Source organism: Glycine max, chromosome 8 (genome assembly GCF_000004515.6).
Source record: "Glycine max cultivar Williams 82 chromosome 8, Glycine_max_v4.0, whole genome shotgun sequence".
Lineage (NCBI taxonomy): Eukaryota > Viridiplantae > Streptophyta > Magnoliopsida > Fabales > Fabaceae > Glycine > Glycine max.
The window spans coordinates 44896954-44916466 of NC_038244.2; the positions used below are offsets into that span (position 1 = coordinate 44896954).

At 30.9% G+C, this 19513-nt stretch overlaps 3 protein-coding genes and 1 pseudogene across 3 annotated transcripts; all 4 read right to left on the minus strand.

The window, feature by feature from the left end:
• Positions 1-1271: 1271 nt before the first annotated feature.
• Positions 1272-3089, minus strand: LOC100796096 (hydroquinone glucosyltransferase). The gene has a single exon (XM_003530770.5). The coding sequence runs from the start codon at positions 2921-2923 to the stop codon at positions 1517-1519; it is 1407 nt and encodes a 468-aa protein (XP_003530818.1). The 5' UTR covers positions 2924-3089; the 3' UTR covers positions 1272-1516.
• Positions 3090-6984: 3895 nt separating this feature from the next.
• LOC100795573 (hydroquinone glucosyltransferase-like) lies at positions 6985-8806 on the minus strand (annotated as a pseudogene).
• Positions 8807-10518: 1712 nt separating this feature from the next.
• Positions 10519-12203, minus strand: LOC100776274 (hydroquinone glucosyltransferase). Its single transcript, XM_003532143.5, has one exon. It carries the CDS (start codon positions 12105-12107, stop codon positions 10701-10703), a length of 1407 nt encoding a protein of 468 aa, XP_003532191.1. The 5' UTR covers positions 12108-12203; the 3' UTR covers positions 10519-10700.
• Positions 12204-15927: 3724 nt separating this feature from the next.
• LOC100775732 (hydroquinone glucosyltransferase) lies at positions 15928-17609 on the minus strand. Its single transcript, XM_003532142.5, has one exon. The coding sequence runs from the start codon at positions 17556-17558 to the stop codon at positions 16146-16148; it is 1413 nt and encodes a 470-aa protein (XP_003532190.2). The 5' UTR covers positions 17559-17609; the 3' UTR covers positions 15928-16145.
• Positions 17610-19513: the final 1904 nt, after the last annotated feature.

The window sequence follows — 19513 nt, forward strand, 5'->3', positions numbered from 1 at the left end:
TTTTATATAGATTAAGAGGATATATATATTTTTGTGATAGATTTTTTAGGTGAAATAGAGTAATAAATTTACAAAATTAATTTTATATCATTATTAATTTATTTATATTTTTTTTATCTATTATTAATATTATAAGAGACATAAGTAAAAAATATAATTAATGTTACATTAAAAAATTAAAATGATAAATTTTTGAAACATTTTTTTAATACAATAATTATAATGTGATAAGGAAGTAATTTTTTTATATGTTGGGTGATAGAAATTTGAATGAAATGAAGAAAGATGAGGGTACAGTGTGATGCGGCATAGTGAGAAGAGGAAGGGTAAATTTCTTGAATGTTAATTGTACTAGGATTAAGCTTTTAAAAGAAATTGTATTAGGATTAATATAGAAGAGTAAAAAAGACAGGTGGGTGAAAAAATTCAATCAAAGTAATTTATTTTAATCATAAAAGTTTGATATTATTATGATTTAAGAAGCAACTTAATTTCTGGGTGCAAATAGAGGAGTGAGCTGGCCGAATTTAATTGATCTTATACATAAGATTTCAATTGATGATATGAATCGAGAGTCATTTCCCTTCAAAAACCAAACAACGAAATCTATCTCTTCCTATCGGCACCGACAGTCTGGTGGTGAGTAAGCAAGCAACTCTCTCTTTATTATGATCTCTTGGCTCTCCCCTTCAACTTTTCTATTGTCGGTAGCCTAAGTCATCATCTATGAAGTATCGACATGAACACCGAATACGGATACGGACACATGAATACTTGTCAAACACATCAAACTTAATCCAAACATAAACATCAGTATCGGTGTCGTGTCAAACATTGAACACAATAAGAAACTAAAATATCCATACTTCATAGATAATGATCTATGAAGTATCAACATTGACACCCTCCGTGCTTCATAGATCATGATCACAATTCATCAACTTCCCCATCTTGGTCCTTGGAATTATCACATCAAAAAATGCACACGAAAGTAACTATAAGCTTCGGTAAATGCTCCACCACTATAACTCATCATTGCATTTGGAATACATAATTATTTATTTATCTATTATAATTTTATGAGATTTTATAATTTTATATAAATTTAAACCTTTTACATGAAATTTAATTTAATATTAAGATTGTTAAAGTGAATTATTAATTTAATTTTATCGGTCTTAGGATACTTAAAATGTATTACTTATGGTATTTATATAAGCAATCTTTTATCATTTGTTCCAAATGAAAAAAAATAAAATTAACTAACATTATTTAAAATTAATCAACTCATATAAACAACATATAAACACGCTCTACAATATGAACTCTTACATAGTCAAATGTAAAATTCAACTTGAAAATCAATTAACATTTTAACATGTGTCTGGCAGGTGTCAAAGATAACCTATATCTCCGAAACCACAATCATCATTCACCACGTCACCCCCACAAAGAAAAATTAAGACAAGCACACAAAATACAACTAGGTAAAACAACTTAAGAAAAAACAATTTTCCTAAACTTTAGTCAAATTCTCCCAATGATTAGCCAACTGAGACAGAGTTTGTGTTGAAGAACCGTGTTTCAGTGCATTAGCAGCAGAATCTTTTAAATTCCTCAATCTTTCACGCATTCCTTTACCTTCCTCTCCTTCCATCAAACACTTTACAACCTTTGCAATTTCCTCCTTCTCAATTATGCCATCTTCGTTAAATTTTGGCCTCAATGCCACTTTAAGACCATCGGTTAACATCACTGCATTCATCCTCTGCTCAGCAAAGAGTGGCCATGTTATAATAGGCACTCCTTCTTGGACACTCTCCAGAGTTGAGTTCCAACCACAATGGCTTAGGAACCCTCCAACTGAATTGTGACTAAGAACCTGAACCTGAGGTGCCCATGATGGCACAACCAAACCTTTCTCCTTTGTCCTTTCTAAAAACCCACTTGGTAAAAATTTCAAAGGGTCCTCATTTGCAGCCTCAAGGTATGCAGCACTAACTGATTCACTTGGTGCTCTCAAAACCCACAAGAACCTTTGACCACTCAATTCCAAACCCGAAGCTAACTCATTGATTTGGTTCTGAGAGAGTGTTCCACCACTTCCGAAAGAAACATACAACACTGAACTAGGTGGCTGCTTGTCCAACCATTTTAAACACTTATCAGACTCGTCAACTTCACTGCTTGACCCTTTTTGTGTAATGGGTCCAACTGGGTACAATCTGATCTTTCCATTTCCAAACTCTTCCAATGCTCTTACAGCACCTGATTCCATTTCTAAGAAGGTGTTGATCAAGATCCCATCAGTAGTTACCATTGCCTTGGTATCTTCAACAAAATGCTTGTAAAATTCACTAGATCGATCATGGGATGGATCCGGAAGATCACTCCCCATGAATGGTACACAACCTGGTAACCTTATAGGTTCTGTTAGATCCTTGTACGCACTTGAAACCTCCTCATCAAGTTTTGACATGTGTAGAAGCAGTGACAATACCATAGCTGAACTAGGGAAGTAAAAATAGGACAGGGCATTGAATTCCTTAGCAAATTCCAATGCTTGAAGTGCAAGAACATCTACCACCAACGCAGTTAAAGGGACTTTAGAGAACAAGGATTTCAGCACCTCATGTATTGATGGCAGAGAATGAGAAATATTGAGTTGAATTAGCTGTCCAATGTATCCTCCTTGGGATAATTGTTCTATGCTAACTGGAGGAAGAAAGATGAAGTCTATGAATGAAGGAAGGGTTTTAAGGTAGGCTTTGCAGGATTCTGTGGATGACTCAAGTGAAGGAATGATGCAGGTCACTTGAAAATTTGGGTGAAGCTTCACAAGTCGCTTGCTGAACTCAATTATTGGAACTATGTGGCCAAAACCAGGGCTTGAAACAATAGCTATGTGAGTTGTTTTTGCCATGGCAACAGATTGTAGATGTTTACCTGCTCACAATTTCGTGACAGCCGTTTATTATGTTTTCTTTATGACGAAAATGTTGTCTTGATCTATAGCAAAGCACTCCACTGGTTTATTGCTTTCTATTTTATTACAAGCAATAGGTGTTTACAAAATTAGCTAAACTTGTTATTTGTCTGATACTTTCGTGTGACTTATTTATATTCAATAATTACGTAATGCTATGTGGCATTATTGATACATCAAATAATTTAGTTTAACTTTTTGTTTTTGAATTAAAGTCCAATGATTTTTTTTAAAATATTATATTTTTTATCTTTAGTTTAGTATTTTATTAAAAGATATTTTTATCTCTAATTAATTTATATTTTTTCTAATTTTAAATATAGTCTTTCCTTTCCTGCATATAATCTTTCTTATCATCATCAACACTAGAGCACGAGCACTTTCTGTCTCTGCATTCTTGTGCAAAAATTAAGTGTTATTAATATATTTTTTTTTACCTTTTAAAAAATAAAATGCTCTAATTATATATAATAAATTGATTTCCTAATTATTTTTTATCTAACATTAGAACATCTTTTATCCAACATTAGAACATATATTTAATAAAATTTTGAAATATATATTTTATCTTTATCTTGATTTTTTAAAACAAGTTAGATAAGAAAATATTATGCATTTGACAAGGAAAATTATAAATATTTTCCTCTCTAATTTAAAAAATTAAGATATATATCAAAATTTATTAAATATACTAGTTCTAATTTTGAATAAAATATATATCTTGGCGGGATATATATGTTCAGGTCTAAAAGAGACGAATTTATATTTTTTTAACTCATTCTTATTCTTGTTGGATTTTATCATATTTGGATAAACTAGTGGCAAACTAGTTATATTATATCACATTTTTATAATTTTAATTTACTTAATTACATTAAAATTTTATATTTATAATTTATTTTAATTTATGTTTTGTCTTGGGAAAAAAATACTCTAGTTTGGTTCTTATTATCTATCATCGACATAATATCATTTCATATTAAAGCTTATATATTTTTATTCTTTATTCTCTATCATCTTTCATCGACAAAATATCATTGCATTGATTTTTTTTCTATAAAAAAATTAATGTCTGATTTTATTTTCTTTATAATTTGAGTTTTTATTAGTGTTTTTTATTTTCTTAAAAAATATTTTAAGTCGTCTATTATCAATTTATCAAAGATGCATTAGATGTTGATATGTCACAATCAACTAACAATTCATTAAAATAAATATTTATGAAAGTAACACATTAAAAAATAGTTTAAAACTTTTAGATTGGTTGTCTAAAATAATTTTATATTGTAATTCAATTATAAATAATTATTTATATGAATTTTAAAGTAGTTATTATAAAAGTTAAAAAATATCATAGATGATAAATTATGATTTGATTACTGTATAAAATTTATACTATATGACTTTTTCTTTCTTAAAAAAGCTATACTACCAATAGGATAATACTTTTTAATCACATGTGATGTTTTTATTTGAATAATAAAAGTCATGAAATATAACAATTATTTCAATCTGATTATGTAAAATAATATAAAAATATTACAATACCAGCCAGATACTGCATATGCACTAATTAAGCAGCATATATATTATCTATTACTACCAACTCCCCTGCAATTTGTCACTTACTTTGTCTTTATTGGTCGTATTTTTGTTTAGATTAATGTGGTTAATCCAAACTCGTTAAGTTTTATATTGGTTGTGGACGTGGCTTTCATCGGAAGCTTTTATCCTCTCTCACGCATTTGAAAGGCCCAATGGCTTGTCAACTTTCCTAAAACCTTTTGCTTTCAATTCAAATTTTTTAAGAGGTTAGGTTTTTTTCTTCTGTTTCTGCTTATATATTATTTTTTGCTTTTAGTCTTTTATTATTATTATTTGTTTATGTCAATCTTCCCATTATTTGTCATTTCCATTAACCTCTGTTGCAAAAACATTAATTAAGTTTTTTTTTTCTGTTGATAAGGGGGCCTAAAGGCCTCCATATATCTTGGCAAGTTTGGAATACCCTTTTTTACATTTTAAATATTTATTTGTAATTTATATTAGTGCGTAATAAGTTTAATACGTTAATTTTTTTCATCTAATTTAATTTCTTGTTAGTTTATACCGTAACATTTCATATAATATTAAAATATATATTGTCATAGTGAAAATAAAGAAAGTTCAATAAGCCTACACTGAACATGACATGTAATGTTAATTAAGGACTGTATAGCTATGCTCACCACCAATTAACTTGGAAAGCTTTATATTTTAATTTATTCACTAGATTGTGACTTGTATGAGCACCAAGCTTTAGGTGGTTCAGCAAGTTTGTTAATTTGAATGAATCCATCATTTACTGGGTAATTAACAATATTAATAAATAATAACACACATGTATCTACTACCAAGTTGCATGCAACATGTAAGATGATGACAATGAATTATGAAATAGCTGTCTAAAGAAATCTTGAAACAGAAAATTGTGATATTACTGATATGACAAATTGTACAATTGTGAACCGAGTTCTTCGCCAACATAAATAGCCAAAGGGCTGTATCTAAACTTAGAAACCTAAAGATGAAGATAGAAGGAAACGAACTAAAAACATAAAAACTATCCTATCAGTATCAGTTATAATAAAATGCTAACTAACTATAATTACTAGCTAGATAGAGTTCTTGATATAACTCAATATGTAATTTCATTACTCTCGAGTGATTGAGCATGCAAAAAAAGGCTGGGTCAGGTTTATTATTAGGTGTCTCTATATCATACATTTTGTCATCTTTCTTAGTTTATTCTCTTTGGGAGTTTTAGTTTTTTTTTTGTTATATCACATGTATCCTTCACGGAAAATAATTCTATTCGAGTCGTGGAATTTGAGGTACTCTAAAATAATAACAAATGCCTTAAAATTTTATTAATCCGATCTTTCTCAGGCACTTTCCCCCCTCTTTTCTTGAATACCTTTTCTTCTTGTTAAATGATTATGAATAGGAGTATTCCATTGGAAATAGTAGTATTTCATAAACAGAACAAAAATCTTTCAAAAATTTAACAATTAGAAAAGGAAAGGAGGTAGTATATTTAATTTAGGTTCCGAAATTAATGACATTAAAACTTCTTTTATTTATTACAAAAGGAGGAAAAAGAGGACATATCCTTCATTGAATGAATTTTATTTTTGTACTCATAAAAAAAATGATCAAAGTTGGGTGCACCTTTTTGGTTTTATCTATTTCTTAGTTCTTACTTTCTACAAATCTGTCTATATAATGTTTAAAAAAAACAAGTAGAGAAATAACCCCGAGGACATGTTGATCATATTCATAATTTAATTTTCTGTTTATGTGTAACAAGTAGAAAACTCTATATTGTCGGTTGCTGCACTTTGTATTTTCTTGATTCAGTTTTTATACTAGTTAAGTTTGGTATATTGATTATACTTTCATATGAGTTCCTTGTTGTGAAGGGGGTTAAACTTTTATTTTATCAAAGAAGTAGTGTGGATTGCCCAGCTTATTTATGGTATATGTATCAAGGAGAATCTCTGTTACAGATGTTTTTATCAGTTGCTGTCACTTGTCTAAATTGGAATTATCTTTATGTTGGGATTCCAAGCAATTCATTTATCATCATTGAGTTTCCCTTCAGTCTTAGCATTTATGCAGGATGTCAGCTTTGAAGTTATATTGGGTTGTAACAATTGAGGTTTATTGGCTCTTCTTCTTATCCACATTCATCACCTCAACATACTAATGAAAGTGAAACGACGAAGATAGTGATTAGTTTTTTTTTTTTTTTGGGTCTGCAAAATATGTATATATTTATATTAATAATATACCAAGAGATACAAGAAGTATCTCTCAGATTGGGGTACACATGTGTCTACAAACGTTACAGCTCAACATATTAATCATAATAATCACAATAAATATGGACGATGTCTTGCATAATCCTAGAAATAGAATGATCAAAATTCACGTTGTTGAATACCTTATTTTTTCCTGAATCTCATTAAATTCCAGCTGACCGATCCATATATAACCCACGCAGCTTCTCCAAAATTGTAATTCGCATTCCAAGATCCGCAATAACTTAACCATGAAAAGCACACAAAATACAACTACTTAAAAACAATTTAAGAAAAAAGCTATTTACCTAAACCTCACTCGAATTTTCCCAGTGACGAGCCAATTGAGACAGGGTTTGTGTTGAAGAGCCATCTTTCAGTGCACTAGCAGAGAAATCTTTTAAACTCATCATTCTTTCACGTATTCCTTTACCTTCTTCCCCTTCCATCAGACACTTTATCACCTTCGCAATTTCCTCCTTCTCTACTATGCCATCCTCGTTAAATTTTGGCCTCAACGTCACTTTTAGTCCATCGGTTAACATAACTGCATTCATTCTCTGCTCAACAAAGAGTGGCCATGTTATTATAGGCACTCCCTCTTGCACACTCTCCAGAGTTGAGTTCCAACCACAATGGCTTAGGAACCCTCCAACTGAATTGTGACTAAGAACCTGAACCTGAGGTGCCCATGATGGCACAACCAAACCTTTCTCCTTTGTCCTTTCTAAAAACCCACTTGGTAAAAATTTCAAAGGGTCCTCCTTTTCAGCCTCAAGGTAAGCAGCATTAACTGAATTACTTGGTGCTCTCAAAACCCACAAGAACCTTTGACCACTCAATTCCAAACCCGAGGCTAACTCATTGATTTGGTTCTGAGAGAGTGTTCCACCACTTCCAAAAGAAACATACAACACTGAACAAGGTGGCTGCTTGTCCAACCAACTCAAACACTAACCAGACTCATCAACCTCATCTCTTGACCCTTTTTGCGTAATGGGTCCAACTGGGTACAGTCTGATCTTCCCATTTTCATACTCTTCCAATGCTCTTATAGCACCTGATTCCATTTCTAAGAAGGTGTTGATAATTATCCCATCTGCGGTAGCTATTGCTTTGGTACGTTCAAGAAAAGACTTGTAAGCTTCGCTTGATCTACTTTGGGTTGAAGCTGGAAGATCAACCCCCAAAATTGGTACACAACCTTGTAACTTTATAGGTTCTGTTAGGTCCTTGTACTCACCTGAAACTTCCTCATCAAGTTTTGGCATGTGTAGAGCCAGTGACAGTACCATGGCTGAACAAGGGGTGTAAAAATAGGATAGTGCGTTGAACTCCTTTGCGAATTCCAAGGTTGGAAATGCAAAAGTATCTGCAACCAACGCTGTTAAAGGAAATTTAGAGGACAAGGATTTCAGGGCCTCATGTATTGATGGCAGAGAAAGAGTAATAGTGACTGCAGGGTTTACTCCTTGGGGTAATTGTTGTTTGTTAATGGGAGGAAGTAAGATGGTGTCTATGTTTGAAGGAAGAGTCTTAAGGTAGGCTTTGGAGGATTCTGGGGGTGACCCAAATGAGGGAATGATGCAGTTGACATGAAAATTTGGGTGAAGCTTGATAAGTAGCTTGCTGAACTCAACTATAGGGACTAGGTGGCTGAAACCAGGACCTGAAACAATAGCTATGTGAGTTGTTTTTGCCATGAAAACAGAACATATACTATAGATATGTTTGCCTCCAAAATGTGGTGAAAGCTAAATATGATGCTCTCTTTATGATAAAAAAAAAAGGTTGTTTTTTGTTATCCAATTTATCCCCATAATAGGAATTTGAAAGAAGCATACCTTGGTTTGACTTTTTTTATTTGAATGTTATTTACAAATAGCTTTCAAGGAGGAGGATCCGATGATGTAAGTGCTTAGGCAAACTTGGTTTGACTTTCTTTATTTACTAGTTTTTCTTTCTAGTTTGTTTTTTTTATTTTCTATGTTTGGAATGAGGGTGAAAAGAAAAGAAAAAAAAATTTAAAATTTGAATTAAAAGAAAAAATTTAAAATTTATGGTTGTATAAGTCAATTTTTTTTTCTTTTTTCTTTTCATTTACTCTTAATCTAAATAAAAGAAAATATTTGGTTATATATGTTTTTCTTTTTCTTTATTTTCTTTTCTTTCTATCATTAATATGTGTTGAATTGTATAGAAGAGAAAAAAATTTAAAAAATATTTAAATTAAAGTGAAAAAAATGAGACCCATATTAATTTTTTTAAAATTTCTTCTCAAACAGTGATTTTCTCTATTCAATCAAACCATCCTTCGGCTTGACGTGATTTACCCAAACTTATTTGGGGTTTATTGGTTGTGGACTTAGCTTTCATCCAGAAAGTTTGCTTTGATTCTTCCTCTTACATTCGTAAGGTCCAATGACTTTTAGTGAGTTAATTTCCTATAACATTTTTGCTTTCCGTTCAAATTCTTTAATTCCTATTGTTTCTTTTTTATACTGGTTTAGTCTTTTAGTTTTTCAACTCTCACTCACTTAAATAAATGAAAACAATTGAAGTTTTGAAACATACGTTATCAATTTAATGGTCAGTATATCTTTTCAAGTTTGAAATAGATATTTTTAAGAGCACTGCTCCTTTTTTTAAAAAAACAAACAAACAGAAGAACTACTATTATATATTATACTAGAGAGTGTAACCCATAACATACACGGTAAATATTGTTTATCAATATTCATATTTCTTATCTCGTGTAAAATAAGTGCTTATAATTTTAGGATAAAGATTACTAAGTCTTATTTGGGTTATTATCATTAAGGTTTGAATTAGTATTTTTTGGTCTTGGATAAGACACCATGCATATTTTTCAATTAACTATGTTAACGATTAATTTCATCAGTTATAAGTATATGTCGTTAATCTAAGATAATTTTGCATACTAAAAAAATTAAAGATAATCTTTTTGACTAATATTTTTTATTTATTTGTGAAAATTGGTTCTTATGCTATTCAATATTTCTGTGCTGAAAATGGTTATATCACGTGATTAAAATACTATCCATTTATTGTCAAATTAAAAAATTATTCATATTCTCTATGATTTCAATTAAATTTATAATCATCAATTTAAAATGAAGTTATAAGTATAAGAATTGATGGTAAAATATCGAATCAGCCAGGTGGTCGGAAGGGTAGCTTACAGCTTTCCACTTTGCAGGACGTAATAATTATTTTTGGCTCACGTAATAACTAGTTGTTTTATACTAATATGATCTATGAATTATATCTTAATGGTGCAGTGTGGATGATTAGTCATGTATAATGCATGTTACAATAAGAATTCTAATACTATATTGAACTTAATTAAATTAATTAATTTAAACTTAAATATGTTAAAAAAATTATATATATTTAACTTCTTTTAATAAATTTTTTATTATTTTGAGTCTTTTATATTTTAAAAAATTTATTTCAGATTTTTATGGATTATTGAAATGATTGTTGAAATGATGATAACTTAAATAATTATTAAAATAACTTCGACTAATCATCCATTTTAAAAAATGAAAAATAATAAAATATAAACATATGACCCCACTCTAATTTTTAAAACTTTTTACTCAAATAAATAAAAGGAATTAAATCAAACACAACCTTAAAACCTAAAATGTACAAATAAACAAGGAGTGGACGTCAAATTTTCTTTAGAGACAAACGTAAAATTCAACTTGAATATCAATCAACATCTCTTTCATGTGTCAACGATACCCTACATCTCCCGAAACCTCAAGTACCCCACAAACAAAACAAATTAAGAAAAACACACAAAACACAACTTCGTAAAGCAATTTAAATGAAAAACTATTTTCCTAAACCTGACTCGAATTTTCCCAGTGACGAGCCAATTGAGATAGGGTTTGTGTTGAAGAGCCATCTTTCAGTGCATTAGCAGAGAAATCTTTTAAATTCATCATTCTTTCACGCATTCCTTTACCTTCTTCCCCTTCCATCAGACACTTTATCACCCTCGCAATTTCCTCCTTCTCCACTATGCCATCCTCGTTAAATTTTGTCCTCAACGCCACTTTAAGTCCATCGGTTAACATAACTGCATTCATTCTCTGCTCAGCAAAGAGTGGCCATGTTATTATAGGCACTCCCTCTTGCACACTCTCCAATGTCGAGTTCCAACCACAATGGCTCAGGAACCCTCCAACTGAATTGTGACTAAGAACCTGAACCTGAGGTGCCCATGATGGCACAACCAAACCTTTCTCCTTTGTCCTTTCTAAAAACCCACTTGGTAAAAATTTCAAAGGGTCCTCCTTTTCAGCCTCAAGGTAAGCAGCATTAACTGAATTACTTGGTGCTCTCAAAACCCACAAGAACCTTTGACCACTCAATTCCAAACCCGAGGCTAACTCATTGATTTGGTTCTGAGAGAGTGTTCCACCACTTCCAAAAGAAACATACAACACTGAACAAGGTGGCTGCTTGTCCAACCAACTCAAACACTTACCAGACTCATCAACCTCATCTCTTGACCCTTTTTGTGTAATGGGTCCAACTGGGTACAGTCTGATCTTCCCATTTTCATACTCTTCCAATGCTCTTATAGCACCTGATTCCATTTCTAAGAAGGTGTTGATAATTATCCCATCTGCGGTAGCTATTGCTTTTGCACGTTCAAGAAAAGACTTATAAGCTTCACTTGATCGATTTTGAGTTGGAGCTGGAAGATCAACCCCCAAGAGTGGTACACAACCTTGTAACTTTATAGGTTCTGTTAGGTCCTTGTACTCACCTGAAACTTCCTCATCAAGTTTTGACATGTGTAGAGCCAGTGACAGTACCATGGCTGAACAAGGGGTGTAAAAATAGGATAGTGCGTTGAACTCCTTTGCGAATTCCAAGGTTGGAAATGCAAAAGTATCTGCAACCAACGCTGTTAAAGGAAATTTAGAGGACAAGGATTTCAGGGCCTCATATATTGATGGCAGAGAAAGGGTAATAGTGAGTTGAATTAGGAGTCCAGCGTATGCTCCTTGGGGTACATTTTCCTTGCTAATTGGAGGGAGAAAAATGGAGTCTATGTTTGAAGGAAGAGTTTTAAGGTAGGCCTTGGAGGATTCTGGGGTTGACCCAAGTGAGGGAACGATGCATGTGACATGAAAATTTGGGTGAAGCTTAACAAGTCGCTTAGTGAACTCAATTATAGGGACCAAGTGGCTGAAACCAGGACTTGAAACAATAGCTATGTGAGTTGTTTTTGCCATTAAAAGACTATAGACAATAGATGTTTACCTGCTGACAATTTGGTGGAAGCTGTATGTTATGTTATCTTTATTATGATAAGAGTTCTCTTATAAATATAGCAAAGCATTGGCTTTTTGTTATCCAATTTATACACGTAATAGGAATTTAGAAGTAGCAAACCTTGGTTTCGTTACATTTCAAAGTGGAAGATGCGATGATGTAAGTGCATACGCATGCATGCATTAATATAAACGGCGTATGCATTATCCGTAAATAGTCTCTTTCTTCGTATATGTAATTAGTTAATAATGTCTTCCTAAAACATAAAATACAAAATTTAGTTTCCGAAAGTATAAATAGTATGATAAATATGTCTGACTGTTAACTTTTGTATGTTATCGTTAATAAAATAGTCTACGTGATACAGAGGAACAAATTTGTCACTGAAATGATTGTGAACATGATCATCTCTAATTATCAAGATAGAGACATATTTGTCATATAATATTTTTTTGAATTTTTTTCTTCCTACTCCACTGACAAATACATCATGAAAATATAAAATTTAGTCTCCAAAAATATAAAAAGTGCAACAAATACATCCAAACATTAATAATAAATTGTGACTAATTATTATAATTTGAAAAAAAATTATAATGATTGTGACAAATTTTTTTCAACAAAATCATACACTAAATTGAGTCTAGAAGAAAAAAGAATATTCGTTTTATAAACTATAAATATTTTTTTTACACTCTCATGCTTGATGAAAAGTTCAAGTAAAAAAATGCTTATTGTAAAATATTATAGTTAAATTAGGTCCATTAATAATTTGTAGGGAAAATTATAATTGTAATGACACTTTTAATTTGTAAAAAACACTCAACTCCTTTGGAATGATTTTTTTAAGGTTATGATTTTTTAAATGATTAGTCAATAAAAATAATTGTGTATGATTTAAAAAAAATTAAAAATCAACAAACTTTTATTATAGTTTGTATTTTGATGTCATTACATATACTAATAGACACTCATATTTTATTATGAAAAAATAATTAAATATATAATGTTTGATTAAACAGAAACAATGATTTTCCTATCGTTTTAGAATACAATTTCTTTTTCTTTTTTTTCTATGTTGATAGTATTTATTCAAGAGTTAACAACCAAATGATTGATTTTTTTTTTGTAGTTAAAGAAAAGTAAGAAGAATTCACCAAAGTAATAAAAATTCACTTCCATTGGCAATATTTTATGTATGTCTCAACCGTTGATGAAACTTAAAAATTATATAACGGAAACAGACACATACCAGTGTGATATAGTTCTCCCAAAATTGTCTTAGTCATTATAAAATTTTCAAAAATATAATAATTTTACACTTTTTACACTTTCGAGACTAAATTTTGTATTTTTATTTTTCAGGGACATATTTATCAGCAGAAGACGAAAAGTAAAAAAAATATTATGATAAGTATGTCCCTATGCTAACAATTAGAGATAACGACGTTGACCATCATTTCAGTGACAAATTTGTTCCTCTGCATCACGTAGGCTGTTTTATTAACGGTGACGGAGGGAAGTTAACAGTCCGATATATTTATCACATTTTTTATACTTTTAAGAATTACATTTTATATTTTTATATTTTAAGAATGTATTTATGAACGACATATTGAAGGACAAAAATTATTATTTATCCTGTATAAAATTTCCCAATTTGTCATTATAGCTCGTCTTTTTCTTTTGACAGATGTGGTTACCTAAGCTTGTTTCTGGTTTAATGGTTGGCTTTCATCCGGAAAGTTTGCTTTAAATCTCGTTCTTGACACATTCCAAATTTTGGGTAGATGTGGTTACCCAAAAGTCAGTGGTTGCCTTTAAAGGCCCACTGACTTTTAGCAACTTAATTTCCTAAATTCAAATTATTTAACTCTTATTCTTTTGCTTTGGTATTGGTCTTGTCTTTTAGTTATTCGACTCTCACTACTTTTAAACAAATGGCTAGATTATCTTTTCACATTTGAAATAGTTATTTATAATTTATATTAGTGAAATAAGTTTAATATATAAGTTCATTTTTTCATCTAATCTAATTTTTGTTAGATTGTAAATTCCTCGTTTTTCTAACAGTACAGTTAGATTTTTGGAGAAGTTTTATTTTTATTTATCGTTTGTAAAGTTCAAGATAATTACTCTTTTAATTATTATATCCTTACTTGTGTTATGTCCAATTAATTTACACATGTATTTATTATGAAGTGGAAGAAAAATGGTAAAATAGAAAATTTTATAACTATTTTATTAGAATAAAAAAATATTACATTTCTTTATTTTTACAAGCCAATATTAAAAATAGATAAAAATAAAAGAAGGTTGTAATTAATACTCCATCTAGTCCTTACTATAAGGTCCAAAATAAAAATATAGCTTATCCTTTTTATAAAATTCAATTTATAACTTTTCATGCATAAATTTATTTTCTTATAAAAATATCTTTCATTAACATTAGTTCTAGAACCATGTGATAGTAGTAAAACATAACTTATTAATATTTTTTAATTTCGCTTACAAGGATAGTTTTCTTTAAAAAAATACTAATTAAAAATAAATTTATTGTTCACAACTAAACTAATTAAATTTCTTAGTATGTGGGCATTAGTTGATTGTACCTTATATTTATAACAACCGGATGATGTATATTATATAATATTAAAATATGTATTCTGTTTTTTTACGGATTTAATGTACAATTTAACTGTAGTTTCATTAGTAATTAAAACATAGTAATTTTACAAGTATAATATGGTTCATTTAATTTTGAAAACAGAAGACTTTTTTGTTCTATACTTTATGTTTGCTTTGTCGTACGAACCTTAGTCACACGAATTCTGAGATAGCTAAATGGAGAAGACACGGAAGCGATTCTTTGGCTAACCAATGTACTTTGGATACCTCTCCAACGTTACCAAACAAATGTTAGCTGCTGACGCACTCATTTGTCATAAATATAAGCCATGACCTAAATGGCTAAACCAGAATTACATTATTTGCTGTCAGTTTTTTCCTGTTCAGGTAGGGAGTGTTTTTTTTTTTTAAATAAAATTACAAATTTGGTTTTCCAATTTGTTTTTAATTTTGTCCCCAATTTTTTTTATGAATTTTATTTTTTTATTTTATTCATTCACGCAATCTTAGTTTCCCAGACTAAAATTAGATGTTAATAATGTTGTTGATTAACAGTGTCACATGTCATGATCTGATTGACCAATGATAACAATAATGAATTTCATCTTTCATGAAATTCACATCTAATCAGATCATGACATGCCACAGTCATCATCCAATTAGAACGTGACACGTGACCGTTAACATTTATTTGTGAATATCAACGTTCATTTCTAAATGAGGGACCAAGATTACTTGATTGGATAAAATAAGAGAACACAATTAGTCAATAATTAAGGGGGACCAAAATTAATATTAAAAATAACTAGGAAGACAAAAAATGTAATTTTGTTTCTTTTTTTGGTTAGACGTGGAGTACATCATTGTTGGCGGTGATGTGTATTGACTAAATGATAGAGAAGACTTGAATTTGCAGTTTTGCCTGGAGGAGAAAAATAATATTAACATATAACTATATCACTGTCAAAATATATTTGTTTTTTTTTTTTTTGTTTGAATGTCAAAATATATATGTAACAACTATAACATTGATTACGATTTACGGGTTCGGATACATCTCTTAATAAGTATGAATTTAATTGATTATTTTATTAGTTATTCTTAAAAAAAAATAAAATAAATTATTACAATTTTTTATGTTGAAATTGGAGAGTATCACATGATATGAAAGAGTTTGCGCTTCCTAAAACTTCGAAAGTATGCCTTAAAAAAAACTCTGAAATTACAACATTACAGAGACTTACAGTACTTGCACATCTCAGATTTCATATATTATATAAACTGATAACAGATATTGAAAACAAGTAAACAACCATCTCAAGTAGACTAGATTAGAAAGAAAATAGACCTTTACCAATACATGCATGACCCTAGTTGCCAATCAAATTATCTGCAAACTGAATTAGAGTCTTTGTAGATGAACCTTCTTCTTCAAGTGCTTCAGCAGCAGCATTCTTCAATTTCTGCATTCTTCCACCAATTTCTCTGCCTTCTTCACCCTTAATTAGTTTTCTTACAACCTTAGCAACTTCCTCTCTTCCCACCAAACCATTTTCGTTAGCTTTTGGCCTTAGTGCCACTTTTAGGTCATCAGTTAGCGTAACTGCATTCATTCTTTGCTCAGCAAACAGTGGCCACACTATGAGTGGTACACCATTCATTATACTCTCAAGTGTGGAATTCCATCCACAGTGAGTTAAAAACCCACCAGTTGCTTTATGAGCAAGAACTTGAACTTGAGGTGCCCATGAAGGAACCACCAAACCTTGTTCTTCTTTGGTCCTCTCAATGAACCCTTCTGGTAAGAATCGTAAAGAGTCATCACTTTGAGAATTAAGGTAAGAAGAATTGGCTGACTCACTCGGTGCTCTCACAACCCACAAGAATTTCTCACCACTTAGCTCCAACCCAAAAGCTAGCTCATTGAGTTGGTCTTTTGAAAGTGTCCCTCCACTTCCAAAGCTAACATAAAGAACAGAATTTGGTACCTGATTCTCCAACCACCTTAAACTTTCAGACCCATTTCTTAAATTACCTAATCCTGTTTGCATAATGGGTCCAATCGGATAAACATTTGGGTAACCATTTCCTTCCTCTACCAATGCTCTTATAGGCCCTTCTTCAATGCCTTTGAAGCTGTTAACCAAGACCCCATCGGTTTCATGGAGTTGTTTGCATCGTTTAAGAAAGAACTCGTACATTTGGCCGGTTCGATCCTGAACCGGTTTTGGTAAATCCTTCCCATATATTGGAACACAGCCAGGAATTTCTATGGGTTCTGTAAGGTCTTTGAATTCAGAAGGAAATGTTTGATCCAACTTCGGTAGATAAAAACAGAAAGAGAGTGTCATGGCCGATGATGGAAAGTAAACAAATGACAACAAGTTGAGTTCCTTAGCACAAATAAGAGCATCACTTGCGAACATATCAGCAAACATGGCAACTAGCCTTGAGCTTAAACTTATGGTTTTCAAAGCCTCACGGATAAAGGGAAGAGAGTGAGTCACTGCGAGTTGAACTTGGACTGCTATTGGAGTCTGTGTCTCTTTGTTGAAGTGGATTGAGGGAAGAAAAATGGAGTGAATGGTTGAAGGGAGAGTTTGAAGTATGGCTTGGGAGGGTTCAGAGGGTGAGTCAAGTGTGGGAATCATGCATGTGACTTGCAAGCCATTGGAGTGGTGGATTAGCCTTTTGGAAAATTCAATGAGTGAAAGTAAATGGCTGAAGCCAGGACTTGGAACAATCACTATGTGGGTTGGCTTCTCCATTGGAATCAGTATCATCACTAGGTAGAAGGTTGATGATTTTTTGAAGGATTAATTGATGGAGTTTTATATGGCTATAGCTAGCATATATAAAGGAAAAATTAATACGTGACTTTTCATGGTGATGATCTCACGAAGATTAATATACTACATAGATTTACTCGTAGGATGCCATGTGGTACAGTCTTGCCGTGGAAGAAAAAGAAAGATAGTCTGATTTAAGTTCAAACTTAAGCATTTAACATTACATTAAACTTTGAATTGAACATTCAAATCTAGACACCTCTAAATTTACACATCTCTTCAATATTCCTAATTTTTTTTCTTTCTATCTTCGTATCACATTTTATATATATATAACTCTCTATCTCTTTCAATGTGTCATGTAGCATTGGATATCCACGTATTTTTTTTTCCTTTTCAAATTGTCTAGCGGTATTGTAATGACTAATACTTCTGCAGGTCTCAAATACAAAAAGAAGAAAAATTAATTTAGTTCCTTAAAAAAACAGTATCATTTAATTGTATCAACTAAACTACAATTAAACAAATTTGGAATGCTCTAATTAAAAAGATAAAATTAGTTTAGATATGCTTATATTTGAAAGTGGTCGCCATGTGTATCTTATACGTGGGAATCTATGGTCAAAGCTATGCTTAGACTTGAGGATGGTTTCCTCATTTGGCCTGAGCAAGGGGAGTCCCTCATTTGGGCTCCCTCTAACAATGGTATCTGCACGGCTAAATCTGTGTATAGGTGGCTCATCATTGGTTCTACCAACCTGAATATCAGTATAGAAAGCTAACACTTACTGAAAATCTAAAACACTTCCTCTGGCTTTTATTTCTTCTAGACATTTTCTTGTTAACCCTTTTTGTTTCAAGTGTGGTTAACAACATATGAAACCATTCCTCATTTATTCAAGGATTGCTATCAATCTCACCCTATTTGGAACCACCTCATGCATGGATCATCATGATTAATGCCTCTCTCAGGATGATGTCGCTCTCTTTGTGGATCAAGAACAATGCAATTGGGATACATGGTCTTTTGTTCGTGATTAATTACTTGCTAGACCTTATGGAAATCGCCTAATGCCCAGGTGTTTCAAGACAATCCGTGGTCAGATTGGTACATAGTAAGTCAAGTTTGCTATTAGCCATGGTCTCCAGGTTGCTTAGGCTATTCTTTATCAACAATAGTGACCTCCATTTCCATCTGAATGCCTTCAACAGCATTTAATTTGTGCTCATCTCTCAGCTAATTGGATTATTTCTCTCAAACATACCCTTAATTAGTGAAGGTAACGGATGTGCTGATTGGCTTGCAAAGCTTAGTGCAACAAAGACCGAAGATTTCAAGAACTAGGATTCTTGCCCAACAGCCTTCTATGTGTGCTTACTATCTCATGCTAAAGGCATTGTCTTCTTAAGAGTCTAGTTTTCTGTTGTCTTTGTATTTTATTTCTTACTTATCAAAAATATTAAATATATTTTTTTTTCATCATAACTTCAAAAATAGAGTTGACAATTAATATTCTTAATCTAAATAAAAATTACAAATATTATTTAAAATAAATTGTTAATAACAAATTTAAAAGCTTTGTTTCTTAATATATATTTTACATATTTAAATTATATTATTTAATAAAAAAACTAATAAATATATGATTTCTAATAATTACAACATTTCAATATTTAATTATGTAGTTCAATTTTATTATATATTATATTTAATAAATAAAATATTTTTTATGTCATTGAATATTTAATTTTATCGACAATATATTTATCAGAATATTTATTAAATTACAATATAATTTACTTAAATAATATTATTAAATATCATATTTATTAAATATAATAAAATAATATGTGCTATTAAACACATGGATATTCACCTTTCAGTATATAAAAAAAAACACATGGGTTTACCTATTTAAAGTATTAATCAAGATATGACTATAACAAAA